Below are 16,465 nucleotides of genomic sequence, written 5' to 3'. Positions count from 1 at the left end.
CCTCGGGTATGGGCACTGATGACGCGGAGGAGAGAACACGCCACCAGCACCCACAGCGTCCCCAGCGGGAATCGAACCCAGGACCTTCTAGGTGTGAGGCGACAGCACTACCGACTATGTCACCGTGCCCCCACGTGCTACTTATGTGTTTAACTATTTTGCAACACCCCCATCGTCCAGGACGAAGTTATTTGTCCTTTCTATAACGCCCGACGCCCAAGACGAAGTTTGATCCAAAAGACGAAGTTTATTGATATGAAAAAGGATCGCATCGCTCCAAAGCCTAGGAGCGCCTGTTGTGCAATCCTCGATGTTCCGCAAGAGTGAGACGTCATCGAAAATCTTCCTTCCCCCGTTTAACGAAAATCTTAAAACATTAATAACTCGCGATCTAAATCATCCCGTCTAATTATTACAAAAATTCCTGTGTTAGACGGCCCTCCGCTGTCCAGTCGCTAGTCGCGATAGATTTATTCTTACCTACCGTTGTTGTCGATCGCCTTTAGAGTGGCGTGGCAATTGTTAGCTGCTACACACACATTCACAACAACACCCGGTCCGTCGGTAAAAGTGGTCCGTGTTTATAAATCGAGTGGGCGCTATAATGTAATGGATTAAATAACCCCGGGCAATTAAAGTGTTAACCAAAAATATCAAAATCCAAAATAACCAAAAATACTGTATATCAAAATCGATATTTAGAACAGACCCTTGCATTAGTAGGTTAATCGAATAATCGTTTTTACTGTGCAGAGCACTGCACAGTAGTAACTAGAAAAAGTGCCCTTCTGGGCACAGGTCTCCACCAGGAGGATAGGACTGTGTGAGATGTTTGGCAAAATGTTTAGGATTAATATAAACATGTTTGAGGCATTTTGTTCCAAAAATGTGTTTTGCAAAAATCAACCTGTTGGTGGCGCTATAACAGGCCAATGTGAAAAGGGTGGGATATATTCCTTAGACTAGTAAGAAAATGTGTGAAAGATTTCACGTAAATTGCATGCTGCGTTCATGATTTGAGGCTTTTGTTCAAAACGGGGCAATCTTGCAAACTGTGAAAGCTAATTATAGCCAATTAGGATGGAATATGAAATATCGGACAGATCCGACTTGAGCACATGACCATAGAGATAGTGTGTAACGATTTGTGAGATTTTTGGACAGAATCTGGAGGAGTAATATCAACAAATGTGTTTTACAAAAGTCGGCCTCCTGGTGGCGCTATAAAAGGCAGATGCGGAAAATGCAGGTCAACGGTTTGTCCTTGGCCTCTAGGGAGTGTGCATGCAACGTTTCACGCAGATCGGTGCAGTTTTAGGTAAAACATTTGAAAAGCTGCCTCATGGTGGCGCTATAACAGGCCGTTCTGGAAAATGTGGGGCAGAGGTTCATTGTTGGCATCCAGGGAGTGTGTGTGCAAAGTTTGGCATCGACCAGGTTAACGGTGCCGGAGATTAGCTGGTAACAGACGGACAGAAGGACGGACGGACACACGGACACACACACGGACGGAGTGCAAAACATACTCTCTCCCCATGCCTTCGGCCTGGTGGAGACAATAATCCCAATGATTATTATTATTCTCCCAAATTAGTCGCGTTTTTGAGGTGCTAAACGTCCTCGAAAAGTTGCAAAACTTTGCACACACATCACAACTGGCAAAACATTACGTATTTCAATATTCTCAAAAAGGGCTGTGTCCTAATGACTCAATATGTTGCTTATTGAACATAAATGTAAAAACAGCAACAGAGTACAGGTCAAACACAAAGGGATAGCACCAAAAAAAGTCCTTGCGGTCTTGTTTCCCCTACAAAAGTGTGTGCTTGAAGCCCCACAATATGGTTCCACCTACATGTATGCACATTGGTATACATCTGTATCTCTCCTTCTGCACCATAGTCCTTGCTCTTTCGCACATGCGCGTTGTCGTTCACTTCCGTGTTTACCGCTCACAAAGAATGGCTCGGCGTGCGTAATCTAGGGAGCTCTCCGTGGTTTTGACCAGATGGATATACTAAGCTCTTAATTTCTGACAAAATATGTCAGAATTTTTTTCCGGAACGGAAGGGGGGGGGGGGGGGCTTTACAGAGTAAAAGCGGCCACATCTTCCCGGCACTCCGCACTTCTATTTTGAAAGAAATCCCGGCACCGATTGTCTTAATAATCATAAATGTGGCAAAAGTAACAATTGTAATGGAAGTCTTATCAGCTATAGTCCAGTAATAATGTAATTTGACCTCTAACTAATTGCAAAAAAAACAAACTCAACTGATTTAGCATCTTCAATAGATCCTGAATAACAGAAAAAAAGTTGCCTGGAATTGTCTGAGGGGAAAGTGTTGAAAATGGCCTGTAAAGTATGGCCACCATTGACATCCTATTATAAGGCAATATTTTCTAAATTCCCTTATGCTTTAAGTAGCATGTGACATATCAAACTAGGGGGTTTTCATGATGCTGAATCCATTCCAAGCATTAGTTATGCATAAAACACTCATTGGGCTAAATTTGGCCATTAGCAACTTGCCAAAATGTGATGATGTCAGCACATTTGTCAATGGTGGCCATACTGTACAGGCCATTTTCAACACTTTCCCCTCAGACAATTCCAGGCAACTTTGTTTCTGTTATTCAGGATATATTGAAGATGCTAAATCAGCTGAGTTCGTTTTTTTGCAATTAGTTATAGGTTGATCCTGTATTTTCCATAGATTTCCTGTACTACTAGCCCTGCGTGTGTGTGTGTGTGTGTGTGTGTGTGTGTGTGTGTGTGTGTGTGTGTGTGTGTGTGTGTGTAGCAGTGTTTACCACAGCGACAGGAGCCCAGTTCTTGCTGTACCAGCTCCAGTTTGGTTTGGCAGCGATGGCAGCGCCTGCGACTCCGTTGTTTGGATCCGCTGCGAGATGATGATGATGATGATGATAATGATGACGTCGATGAAGTCTCCTCAGCCCCTGTTGGCACCTCGCCAACTCTCACCCGCTTTTCTGGGGAAGCGTCGCTCTCTGACTCGGAGCCTGGACACACACATTCAGCCACACGCACACACACACAAACACACACACACGTAAACATGTGTCACAAGACAGAGCTATAGCCGGCCAGGTACTGTTCAATACATAGATGAAAACCAACCTGCATATAATATGTTCAAACCATTCCCCAGCTGCAGGACCACTACTACTACTATAGATCTGGATTTAACCCATTTTGACCTGAGATCAGATTCTAAAAATGTCTTCTACATCCTGACAGTTTTCTGAAAAAGCTATGTTTCTATGTCAGTGGTTCTTCGATTTTTCAAAAATAGCAGATCTACAAGCTCGTAGCGCGCCACTCGGTGGCGCGCTATGAGCTTGTAGATCAGCTATTTTTCAATAGCTAAAGCACAACATAATGCTAACACCAAAAGGGGTTCCTGCCCAAAATGGGTTAAAGTAATGGTGCAACAGTTACATCTTACTAAATCAACTTAATAGAGTATATATACACTTTTCAATAATGATTAGCCTACGTGACGGTTGTTGAGAGCTGCAGCAGTAACCGTGACAACAGACCCTGTATGCTCAACTGTAACGTTAACTGTGGCCATTAACGTTACGGTTACAAAAAACCCCCCAAAAAACCCACCAATCAACAGCTTAACCCATTTAGGTCCGACGTCGAAATTTAAAAAATGTCTTCTGAATCCTGACAGTTTTCTGAAATACCTATGTTTCTAGGCCTATATCACTCAATATTTCATGTCAAGGACTCCAAAAATTACATGTAATTGCTCGCCGACCCCCATCTCAAAATATGTTGTTCCAGGGTCACCCCCAGAAGCAAAGATTTGAGTTAAAACGGTCGCTCTGAAAGAATATTCCAAGGTTTGCGGCACATTTTCACGATTTTTCAAAAAATAGCAGATCTACAAGTTCATAGCGCGCCACCGAGTGGAGCGCTATGAGCTTGTAGATCTGCTATTTTTCAATAGCTAAAGTATAACCTAATGCTTTAAAACACCAAAAGGGGTTCCCGCCCAAAATGGGTTAAATTTGGGAAAAGTGAATTTTTTTTGTGCAAGTTCAAATGATGAACCCACTGAGGAGAAAAATGTGTTCAGACAGACAAGAGTTTTATAGAATATATAGTAGGCTCCTGCTATTATACATTTCTCCTTTCTTTTTTTTTTAAAAGATTTGTTTTGGGGCTTTTCATGCCTTTATTGATAGGGAACAGTATACAGACAGGAAAGGGGAAGAGAGAGATGGGGAGTGACACGCGGAAAAAGGCCGCCGGGCTGGGGATTCGAACCTGCGGCACGCCGAACTGGCTGGCTTGGCAGCCCAGGTGCCAACGGTCCAGGGCCTCTCCTTTCTTTTTTTAACTGTACCGAAACCGAACCCATGGCCCCAAAGACAGGGTTTGAAGAAGTATGAACCTAACCGCGAGCTAACTGGTTCCGTTGTATTGCTTTTTAATCCATTTTGGGCGGGAACCCCTTTTGGTGTTAGCATTATGTTATGCTTTAGCTATTGAAAAATAGCAGATCTACAAGCTCATAGCGCGCCACCGAGTGGCGCGCTACGAGCTTGTAGGTCTGCTATTTTTGAAAAATCGAAGAACGACTGACATAGAAACATAGCTTTTTCAGAAAACTGTCAGGATGTAGAAGACATTTTTAGAATCTGATCTCAGGTCAGAAAAATCTTAATTAGACATTTTCACAAATCGTTCAGCCCTATAGTGCATGCTGGAAATTCAACTCTGCTTTTCTCATCAATCCTGCACACTTTTTGGGGAGTTTACATTTTTTTTACTGGCCCAAGCAGCGAATACAGATCAGTGCTCGATAAGTCTCTGAGAACTAGGCCAGGCTGAAGAGCCAGATCCTCATGGTCTGCCCCATGAGTGTGTGTGTGTGAGTGTGAGTGTGAGTGTGTGTGTGTGTGTGTGTGTGTGTGTCAGTGTTCACACTAGTGTGTGCCATCTGAAAACTGCATGCTGCATTACCTACTGGCTGTTATCTGGGTGAATTTCTGTGGCCAAAAGTCCAGACTAGGGCTGCAACAATAATAAATGGTAATCAATAGTATTGATTACCATTTATTATTCTACTATTTTTATTATTCTACTATTTTGATGAATTGAATAAAAAATTAATCCTGGCAGATTTAGTTGATGTTTTATATATCAAGGAACCGACTATATATATAAATATAGAACTATAAAAATGCTCCTCGGAGCACAGGTCTCAGGCACAGATGGACGGACGGACACACACGCGGACAGGGTGCAAAACAGTCAGTGTCAGTGTGTGTGTGTGACGTGTGTGTGTGTTACACACACACAGTTTGTGTGCATAGCACAGTGCCATGACCCCCTCCCACTGTTTATTGTACATATCTTTCTTTTTTATATATTACTGTATATATATATATATATATTTTGCAAACAGTTTTTTTTTTAAATGATTGAATACTTTATTAACACTCCCATCGCCCAGGACGAAGTTCTTTGTCCTTTCTATTAGTAACGCCCGACGCCCAGGACGAAGTATTGTCCAAAAGACGAAGTTTATTGATACGAGAACGGATCGCATGGCTCCACAGCCTGGGAGCGCCTGTTGGGCAATCCTCGGTGTTGTGCAAGAGTGAGACGTCATCGAAAAACTCCCTCCCCTGTTTAGCTGATGAAAACGAAAATCTTAAAACGTTCATAACTCGCGATCTAAATCATCCCGTCTAATTATGAAAAAAGATCCTGTGTTAGACGGCGCTCCGCGGTCCAGTCGCTAGTCGCGATAGATTTATTCTCGTCTCCCGTCGTTGTCGATCGACTCTAGAGTGGTGGGGCTATTGTTAGCTGCTACACACACATCAACAACTTCCGGTCCGTCCGGAAAAGGGGTCCGTGTTTATAAATCGAATGGGCGCTCTAATGTAATGGATTAAATAACCCCGGGCAATTAACACATTTTGTCTGTGGACGTCTTGGGTATTACCGCACGTGCATAGCCCAAGACGTCTGTGGTCTTTTTATTTTGTATTAAAAAAAAATCAAAAAAATTAAAACTATTTTTCATTTTTTTAAACGTGGTGCCAAAGTTTGTGTTTTCGCCATTGAGAATGCATTTGGCGTTTAAATTAAATAACTCAGAAACTATACAACATTTCAAAGTAAAAAGTTCCAGCATGTGTCTCCACAGTCAGCTGAATTATAAAAAATGTGAATGGATTTTCTAGGTGAAAGTGATTTTGGGCAGTTTTGCGTGGGCTCTCAATGTGTTAAAGTGTTAACAGTGCTCATATGATCCAGCTGCATTACATAAAGTGAGTGAATGGGAGCCGGCATGCACATGTGGAGCCATCGCCCCAAAGCAAATTACTACGACCATTATGTAAGTAGCCCAGACTCCTGATAAGTCTTAAGCCTATTATGTTAGGTTAGTGTTCTGAATATAAGTCTGTGACCCGCACATTCAAAGCCAGCATCATCTGCTTCCAGCAAACGGTTGATTAGCCGGCTGAGTTCCCCCAGCCCCTCATCTCATTGCCTCTGCCCCCCGCAACCCCCCACCTCAGGCCAATTAACCCAGCAGCAATTTTGGATCAATCCACTGCAGCTGATCCTGACATTTCCTCCATTCCAGCTCCTTAACTGCTTAACGGTTCGGTTCCGGTTCCTAACGGTTCCCTAACGCAGGGGGTTCTCAGCCCGTGGGTTTGTATTGAGTTTTGAGACGTTTCCTCATTGTGGAACGTGCAAGTTGCAACCACCTTTGTATGAAACTATGGCATCGCATTTACAGCATTGCACTCACTTGTCTCGCTTAGCTTCGCGTAAGCCAGCCTAATCCATGCAGTGATATTAGTATCGCCACAGCGAGGCTATGTCTCGCTTCGAGGCGCTCGCTCCGGTGCTCACAGTGCCATTCTGTACATTCACACCATTCTTCCAGTGGGCGGTAAACTCCCCGACCCCCACTCACTCATAGGTGTGGGAGTGGGGTGAAGACAAATGTGACCAAATTTGACTGAGAGACTGCCATTTCGTTTTTTTTCATGTCTTATGAAAGCAGGGAATCATAGCTTCAAATTGACGTATTGGTTGTTCAGTTTGACCCACCAGTTTTGGAGATGTGGCTTATAGAGTAATATGTCTTGCAGAAAACTACAAGTTGAGAGAACAGGCTTGAAATGTTCACTTCTATGGTCTTTAACATTACACCTAGCTACATGTTTAAGCATTTATTTCATATTTACATGTTGATTTCAGCTGTGACACTTATTTCAGACATGCTCTAGTATGTGAAGAGTCTGCCTGTGCTATTAACTAATTTTTCTCCTCTGGTGAAAAGCTGGAATTTGCGCGATGGTAGGCTCTCAGTCAAATCTGGTCACAAATGAGAACCGTTTGCGCAACCGTTCTTAAAAAAAAACGATGGAACCAGATCCGTGATCCGTGATCTCGGAACCGGGTCTGAAACGGACCCCGGTTCCGAGTCCAAATCCTATAGTCACAATGCAAACACACATGAACTCCCGGGAACATGGAAATTACATGTAACGTGTCCTGATTATTATTTATTTATTTTACCACTTTCTACCTGCCGTCCACCATTTTCTTGCATTGCATTTTAGGGCAAAACATTTTCAAACGTATTAAAAAAAAAATCCAATGCATTTAAAAAACAGCGGTTCTAAAAAACTCACGCGAAATCTAACTTCAATCCAAGTTTTTCAAATTGATTGGATTTGTTTTAGTGCTTTGACTAAATACCCTTCAAAATGGCCATAAAATCTGTCATCTAGGACTCTCTGCCGGATCGGAGCCAAATTATTTGTTATTGGTCTAACTCAGGGGTGGGCAACTTTGACGATGGAGAGGGCCACACTATATTTCCACACTCACTCCTTAGGGCCATATATTACTGTCATAGCAAAAATAGCCGATATACAAGCTCAAAACGCGTTGCAGCGCGGCGCGTTTTGAGCTTGTAGATCAGCATTTTTTTGCTATATTCGAATTGAAATCTTGAATTATTTTTTGCTATTTTTTAATTGGAATCCTGAAAATTAACATTTTCATGTCATTTCAAATGCCTTTAATTATACTTGTGTTGAGTGATGAGCTACTAATTTAGTAATTACAGGAATTCTAACAGCTGAAACCAATATTATATCAGTATTCTGACATTAACCTGAGGGAGCCGCATTAAGTGAAGGTGGGGGCCGCATGTGGCCCGCGGGCCGCCAGTTGCCCACCCCTGGTCTAACTCTAATGGAAATGGTTGATGGGTTCTCTGTTGAAATGTTTGGCTTGTCCAAATCCAAGAACCACAATGGAAATAACTTGCAGACTTTATCCTTGACATGTATGTGAGAAGCATGTACGTACGTACGTAAGTGTTTTTCTTCTTTTTTTTATCCCACGATTTTGTAACCCATTTTTCACCCCTGTGTCAATTATCTAATGTGATCCTGGGCTCTACACACCCTCCGCCAACCTAGTCCCCATATATGGGGGACATGGGGAGAGCAACGGACTTGAACTCATGCTTCCTTCATGCCTGAGTGTCCAAGTTGCTCCTTTACACCTGACAGGGGGGAGTTTCCCTGGTTGGACGTAGCGCGTTGAAGGAACACGTTATTCCAACCAGTTCCTTTCACCTCCATCAGGCCAGGGGGAGGCAGTTTAGAGACCAGGATTACTGCATGTTTTTTGTGAGGGTAACGACACAGGGAGAACATGCAAACTCCACACACCCAAGTGTTTTTCTTCTAAACATAACGTCAACTAAATCAAAAGTTGTGCCGAGGAGGCGTACCTGACTCACAGGACCGCTTCTTAGGGGTGGAGACTGTGCCTACGGCTGTGTCTGTGCTGGATACCTCTGGAGGAAGGAGAGGATGGATAGGAAAGGATGAGGGAGAGAGGCAGAGACATGTAGGAGATAGACAGTTAAAAGGAGAGAGGAATGGAAAATAATGAAAGAGCAAGAGAGAAAGAAAGCAAGACATTTGTTAACTTTAGACTCCACAGAAAAGAAACCTGTTGATAATTACTGGTGAAGCTTAACTTTCCTACAACTTTACAATGCACTCTTATTATTTTTGAGGTCCACCGACTGGAATACAAGGGCTTACTATTGTCCGCCATGACAAGTATGAGCTTTGCAATAGTCACGGTAAAATCACTGATAGTTCAGTAAACAAACTCCTAGTATGCCGTTTTTTAACCCATTTTGACCTGAGATCAGATTCTAAAAATGTCTGTTTGAAAATGACAGTTTTCTGAAAAAGCTATGTTTCTATGTCAGTCGTTCTTCGATTTTTCAAAAAATAGCAGACCTACAAGCTCGTAGCGCGGCACTCGGTGCCGTGCTATGAGCTTGTGGATCTGCTATTTTTCAATAGCTAAAGCATAACATAATGCCAACACCAAAAGGGGTTCCCGCCCAAAATGGGTTAATCTCACATGGACGTAACAGAAGAAGCTTTTCATTTATATAATCTGTTTGCTGACTTTTGGGTATTTTCACACATCGCCTAGTAATTCTCTTTCCTAGAGGTGATCGAGCAGGTCCCGTCAAAATGTTGCGGCCGTGTATCGTGCGCACGCTCGAGTTGAATTGAACTTTTTTCCATGTGACGCAGAGGGAAAGAGGTGTTGAAGGAGTTGAACTTGAAATAAACCACTAAACACTTGGAGTGTGAAGGGATGATTGTGATCGGTTGGCTTTGCAGGTTGAGCTGTGAGAAAATTTAACTCATAGGGGCAATTAAAAAATATATATATTTCTTACATTGACAAACAATACTAATAGATGTTTAATGAACGCGTTGAACTTGTTGATCTGCTATTTTCACTATTTTAACCTGACGTCGAAATTTAAAAAATGTCTTTTTAAAATGTTTTTCTGAAAAACCTCATGTTTCTATATCAGTGGTTCTCAATATTTCATGTCAAGGACCCCAAAAATGATATGTAATATGTCGCCGACCCCCATCTGAAAATATGTTGTTCCAGGGACTCCACAGAAGCAAAGATTTGAGTTAAAAACTGAAACTCTGAAAGAATATATATTCAAAGATTTGAGGCACATTTTCACGATTTTTCGTTTTACGATAGCAGACCTACAAGCTCATAGCGCGGCACTCGGTGCTGCGCTATGAGCTTGTAGATCTGCTACCAAAAGGGGTTCCCGCCCAAAATGGGTTAAATAAATATAAATCGCTCATTAATTGTAATCGAGGCAAAAGTTTTAAATGGCTGCGATATGGATTTAAAGGTCGCTCAGCCCTAAGCTGAACATCATGTTTTTAACCTCGTTTTTAAAAAAAAGTATTTCATCTATAAACTTGGGAACTAGGGCCATGTGATGCGGCTCATACATCATGGATTGTGCTGACATAAGTGTCCTGAACGACAATGCAGGGCAGTGTGAGCGAGCTGGTTTCATTTCTCGCACATTGTCCTGTGGTCTATTTAATCAATTTTGGGCGGGAACCCCTTTTTGGTGTTTTAAGCATTATGTTATACTTTAGCTATTGAAAAATAGCAGATCTACAAGCTCATAGCGCGCCACCGAGTGGCGCGCTATGAGCTTGTAGGTCTGCTATTTTTTGAAAAATCGTGAAAATGTGGCACAAATATTTGAATATATATTCTTTCAGAGCGAATTTTTAACACAAATCTTTGCTTCTGGGGAGGTTCCTGAAACAACATATTTTCAGATGGGGGGGGGTCGGTGACCAATTACATATAGTTTTTGGGGTCCTTGACATGAAATATTGAGAACCACTGATATAGAAACATGAGGTTTTTCAGAAAACTGTCAGGATTTAGAAGACATTTTTTAGAATCGTTTTCAGGTCTAAACGGGTTAATAACGCCTCTATTCAGCAAAGCCTCCGCGCTGCTCTTTTTTTCTCTCTCCAGCAAATAACCTTGTCTTGTGCACGGTGATGAAGCGTGCCCTGGCAACGGTAAGTGTCTTCCTTCTCCTCTGAATGCATAACCTTTTCATATCGCTTCCCCTTTCTATATGTGCCACCGGGACAAATATAGCCAGGCCAGGGGCCTCTCGCTACAGCTGCCACCTCTACTGCGCAAAACGGTCACTATACAATCGCCAGCTCTGGGGGGGGGGGGGGGAAAGAAAAGAAAGAAAAAGGCTGCAACAGCCTGGTTTTAACTAATATAAGCCCAGGTTGTTTTGGAGGCACTAAATAGCCAACTCTAACCAGCTCAGTGGCCTTGTGGTTAGAGTGTCCGCCTTGATACTGGGAGGTCGGGGTTCAAACCCCGGCCGGGTCATACCAAAGACTCTAAAAATGGGACCCAGTGCCTCCCTGCTTGACACTCAGCATCAAGGGTTGGATTGGGGGTAAGTCCCTGCGACATACTAGCGTCATGTCCAGGGGGTGTACTTGTACATCAAGCTGCCTCACGCTACAGAAACAGGAGATAGGCTCCTGCCCTATGGGCCTCATGGCTCGGCAAGGCTACTTAATAGCCAAGTGGTCAAATCTAGTATTGCAAGTTTGGCCAAATAAGGGCCTTTCTCGAGCCCCACCTCTCTCCCTTTGTTTATATTGTGTTTTAGGATCCAAGATGGCCGCAGCACCAGGAGGGGGTGGGGCGGAGGTGAGCGGGTGGGGTCGACATATAATGCCCTTACTGGGCTGCGTTCACAAATTCAAGACACCTGTCTTTTGTCTTGTGTCTGTGTTTAATGGCCACTCCGATGCATTTCCAATGGAAGCCCATATGGTTTGACCAAACATGTTGTTTGATGGGGGGGAGGGGGGGGGGGCAGAACACATCCATCAAAGCTGTGTTCAGACACAAGTCAGGTGTCAGACACAAGGCAAGTGTCTTGAATGCAGCCCAGTAAGGGGCATATGTCGACCCCGCCCACTCACCTCCGCCCCTCCTGGTGCTGCGGCCATCTTGGATCCTATAACACAATATAAACAAAGGGAGAGAGGTGGGGTCGAGAAAGGCCCTTATAGGCCTATCTCACAGCATTTCCCCGCCCCCTTTTTACACCCCCTTTTGTTGATAGTGGTGTTATTTTTTTTGCGGTCCATAGGCTTCCATGTTAAGAGGTATTTTCACAAGCCACAAACTACCGTTTTGTAAAGGTAAGGTTTATTCTACTTATTTGAGTTGTTATACCATTGTGTTTTCTTCATATTATTATCGGTCTTTGACATTTTAACATTAGGAAATGTACTTAGATTCTCCGGAGAAAGAAAGTGTAAATGCCTAATGTTAAATGACACCACTATCTACCGGAAGTGGGCGTGGAAAGGGGGCTGTGAGATAGGCCTATTGGGGCCCACTACATGAACGAGTGAAAAAGGGTTATGACCAATGTGCTCAAACTCACGGGGCTTGTCCGAATGCGCACAGAAGTTGTTTCATGACATAGATGCATAAAGGACACTACTGTCAGTGATGGAACTATGGGTTTTCAATGTTAACGGGTCCCGGGGACCCACAGGTGGTCATTCAAATGGGTCCCAGAATTATTATTATTATTATTTTTAACCCATTCTGGGTGGGAACCCCTTTTGGTGTTTTAAACATTATGTTGTAATTTAGCTATTGAAAAATAGCAGATCTGTGCCACGCTAAGAGCTTGTAGATCTGCTTTTTTTTTTAATCTGGAAAATGTGGTGCTATTTTTGAAAAATCTGGAAAATGTGGTGCAAATCTGAATGTATATTCTGAGAGTGAACGTTTTTAACTCAAATCTTTGCTTCTGGGGGTTCCCTGGAACAACATTTTCAGATGGGGGTCGGCGGCCAATTTCATATAATTTCTGGGATCCTTGACATGAACATTTTTGAGAACCACCGACATAGAAACAAGGGTTTTTCAGAAAACTGTCAGGATGTAGAAGACATTTTTAGAATCTGATCTCAGGTCAAAATGGGTTAAACACAAATCTTCTCTTCTGGGGTTCCCTGGGCACAGATGGATGTCTTGCGCACTCTGCGGCCCAAACACATAATTTCCTTGACAAGAAAATGTTTGAGAACCTGTGTTACGCACGGCATGACTCAGCCCACCTAAGGAGATGAGTTTCACTACAGTAGTCTTCACTTCACTGCAGGGAACCTACCCTACCTGCCGGCAGCGTTATATCAACTGAAGCTCTCAGGGAAAAGTGGCCAAAAACTACCAGCCCGAGAAACCAAAAAGCCAGGAGATTTCAGAGATACAATATAACCCATTTAGGCCTGACGTCGAAATTAAATAAAAAAGTCTTCTGAAAGAATATATATTCAAATATTTGTGCCGCATTTTCACGATTTTTCAAAAAATAGCAGACCTACAAGCTCATAGCGCGCCACCGAGTGGCGCGCTACGAGCTTGTAGATCTGCTATTTTTCAATAGCTAAAGTATAACGTAATGCTTAGTTAAAACACCAAAAGGGGTTCCCGCCCAGAATGGGATAAACAGCAGGGGGGGAGTAGAGGCGATGGCACCTCTCACAGAGGCAATACAAATGAAATGAGAAAAAAATGTCTGGGTAATGGATTCATATGGTTGTCTGACTACATGGCTTTGTGTTGGTTTGCTTGTGTGTGGGGTGCCATTTTCTTTTTTCCCCTCTTTTTATCTTTTTAAAATGTTCTCAATTTAAAGCAATTCGATTCCCGCCATGTGTGTGTGTGTGTGTGTGCAGTCCCTGTCACTGCCAACCCAACTGCAGGTTGGTCTTAGAGAGGGCGTCAGGGTTCCAGTTCAAAATGCCATACTTTTCCAGAATTCTCTGTAGATTTCTCACACCATATTTGACATCCAAATAGCACCAAATAGCTAGTTCTTTGTTACTAAATGCTTTTAAAAATCGGTATATAAACCGGTATATTATATAGGATTTGTCAAATAATTTCAAGATTAACCACCGCCTTTAGCTGTGCAATGGCGTCAAGTGGCGAAAATAGCTGTCGTTGGAGTTTAGATGTAAACATTTAACACATTGAGAGCCCACGCAATACTGCCCAAAATCACTTTCACCTAGAAAATCCATTCACATTTTTTATAATTCAGCTGACTGTGGAGACACATGCTGGAACTTTTTACTTTGAAATGTTTTATAGTTTCTGAGTTATTTAATTTAAACGCCAAATGCATTCTCAATGGCGAAAACACAAACTTTGGCACCACGTGTTTTGATTTTTCTGATTTTTTTTTTGAAAGACGTCCACAGACGTCTTGGGCTATGCACGTGCGGTAATACCCAGGACGTCCACAGACGTTTTGGGCACAAAATGTGTTAATAATACCCCTTTATAAAAGAGTATCTCCTCTGAGATTATCTCATCCGTCACACCCCTGTGGTGCTGTTTTGTCTCACAATGTTACCGTCCCATTTGTTGAACCGATAGGCTCAAGTCTTGAGGCTATGTTGGGGGGCTGGCTGTTGTGGGAGTGAAAGCTATAAAGGCTGTGATGCCCATGTAACTCTGGGAGTCAGACTGGGGTTTGTTTCCATGCATGAACAGGTCATGCAAGGCCTCACTCACACGGTCGCAACAGATTGCTGTATGCTTGTTGTATACAAAGGGTGTGACACAGCTTGCCCCAATGCATTTCCAATGGGAGTCACATGGTTTGACACCACATTTGTGTTGTATGAGGGGGAGGGGCGCAGTCGAAACACAGCCGAAAGCCATACAACAGCTTGTGGTCCAAAATGTGGACTACAAACCATGTGACTTCCATTGGAAATGCATTGGGGTGGCCATGACACTACACAACATTCATACAACAAGCATGCATCAATGTTTTAAAGGTCTGAGTGAGGCCTAAGTCTTGGCTCCTTACTCGAGTAAAATCCTCATACTTCCAAACTCTGAATTATTGTGTTGCCTCCTTATTATAATTGTCCTTCTGAGCATGTGTCCTACAGACTGCCTTAACATAGCCAATCTACAAGCTCACAACAATGTCACAATGTGACACATCGCACGCTTGTAGATCGGCTATTACATATTTTACGATGTCATTAATCTTTAGGGATACCTTAGGGGATGTTAACTCATTTTCGGCTAAAGATGACATTGGACGAGTTTTATTAAAAGTCAGCTCGCCTAGAACGACATTGGATGAGTTATTAGTTCATAATGCATCCAGCATCGCTAGTATTATTTTTATGGTTCTTGGCGTCTCCGTCGCCTGGCAACGCTTTGCTTCCACGTTGTAACGTCATTTAATATTTTCCCTCCGTCCACACCATCTTTAACCGTCTTTAGCGGCGCTTTTCTCAGAATTTAAACTCAGATTGAGGTGATCATACAGATATCTGATGAAACCTTCATGTCAAGGACCCCCAGAATTATCTCTATTGGGCCACGGACCCCCATCTCAAAATATGTTGTTCCAGGGATCCCCCAGAAGCAAATATTTTAGTTTTAAAACGTTCGCTCTGAAATATATATTCAAATATTTCCACCACATTTTCACGACTTTTCAAAAATAGCAGACCTACAAGCTCGTAGCGTGGCACTCGGTGGCGCGCTATGAGCTTGTAGATCTGCTATTTTTCAATAGCTAAATTATAACAATGTTTAAAACACCAAAAGGGGTTCCCGCCCAAAATGGGTTAAAAACAGTCATTTCATTTTACTCTTCATAAAAGATACCATTGCCTGGCCTTGCATCTCAAAAAATGGTCAAATGCACGCATACACACACAGTATATATGGAAATTAGTAAATAAATATTAAATATTGAATGAATGTTCGCTCCATCTGTGAAACCTCATTTATTCACTGTGTTCATGGACATGACGATGAATGCAGGCATACAATTATGGTTTCCTTATGAAGAAAACATGAATGCATTGAGTGCATTCATGTTTCATGCCATTCAATGCATACAATTGACCCTTTGTCAAGTCCCATCCGTGGTCGTGCCCCTCTTTACACCCATTGGTTGCTACTTCTTGGTTGGACAAAAATCCCTTTTTTCTCCATAAAACTACCATTGAAAAAGCGAGTTTTTCAGTTGCTTCGTATTGATATTCTGTGTACAAAAGGCCTTTATTTAAATGGACAATTAAGTCACATCCAGTGCAGGTGTGATTATTAGCACAGGGTCACCGTGTGCCCTTGACGAGAGCTTTCATTCACTTCAGAACAAGGACAGGAGAGGAGAACATGCCAGCAACCGAGCTGAACATTTCTATCCTATTTAGTCTGTCTTACTGTGTTACCAGTCGACTACCTGTCAAATGTTTACGTTGTGTGCGTCACTGACCCAAAGTAAGTTACCAACATTACTGTAAGTTATTTGGTTCTGATTCATGTAAATGACAAGACTAATGATTAGTATGATTGGTTGGATTTCCCCATGTCAATGTGGCAACCATGTGTTAATATACAGAATATATGGGTGACAATATAGTTCCCTTATGTTGTATTTGATGATGGTGATAATTTCCTTTCATGAA

At 42.6% G+C, this 16,465-nt stretch overlaps 1 protein-coding gene across 1 annotated transcript in view; it reads right to left on the bottom strand.

Moving 5' to 3' along the window:
- Positions 1 to 16,465, bottom strand: part of LOC306920182 (AN1-type zinc finger protein 3-like) — a 46,733-nt gene that overhangs the window by 10,233 nt on the left and 20,035 nt on the right. The window contains exons 4-5 of the mRNA XM_079496850.1: positions 8,818 to 8,883; positions 2,813 to 3,022 (exon numbers count right to left, since the gene is read on the bottom strand). Coding sequence (XP_079352976.1) covers positions 2,813 to 3,022; positions 8,818 to 8,883 — 276 coding nt within the window. The remainder of the gene's footprint in view (positions 1 to 2,812; positions 3,023 to 8,817; positions 8,884 to 16,465) is intronic.

The sequence above is a fragment of the Electrona antarctica genome (assembly GCF_951216825.1).
Source record: "Electrona antarctica genome assembly, chromosome: 3".
NCBI classification, from domain to species: domain Eukaryota; kingdom Metazoa; phylum Chordata; class Actinopteri; order Myctophiformes; family Myctophidae; genus Electrona; species Electrona antarctica.
Note: the sequence above shows the minus strand (reverse complement) of the source record. Positions and strands in the feature narration are given on the sequence as shown.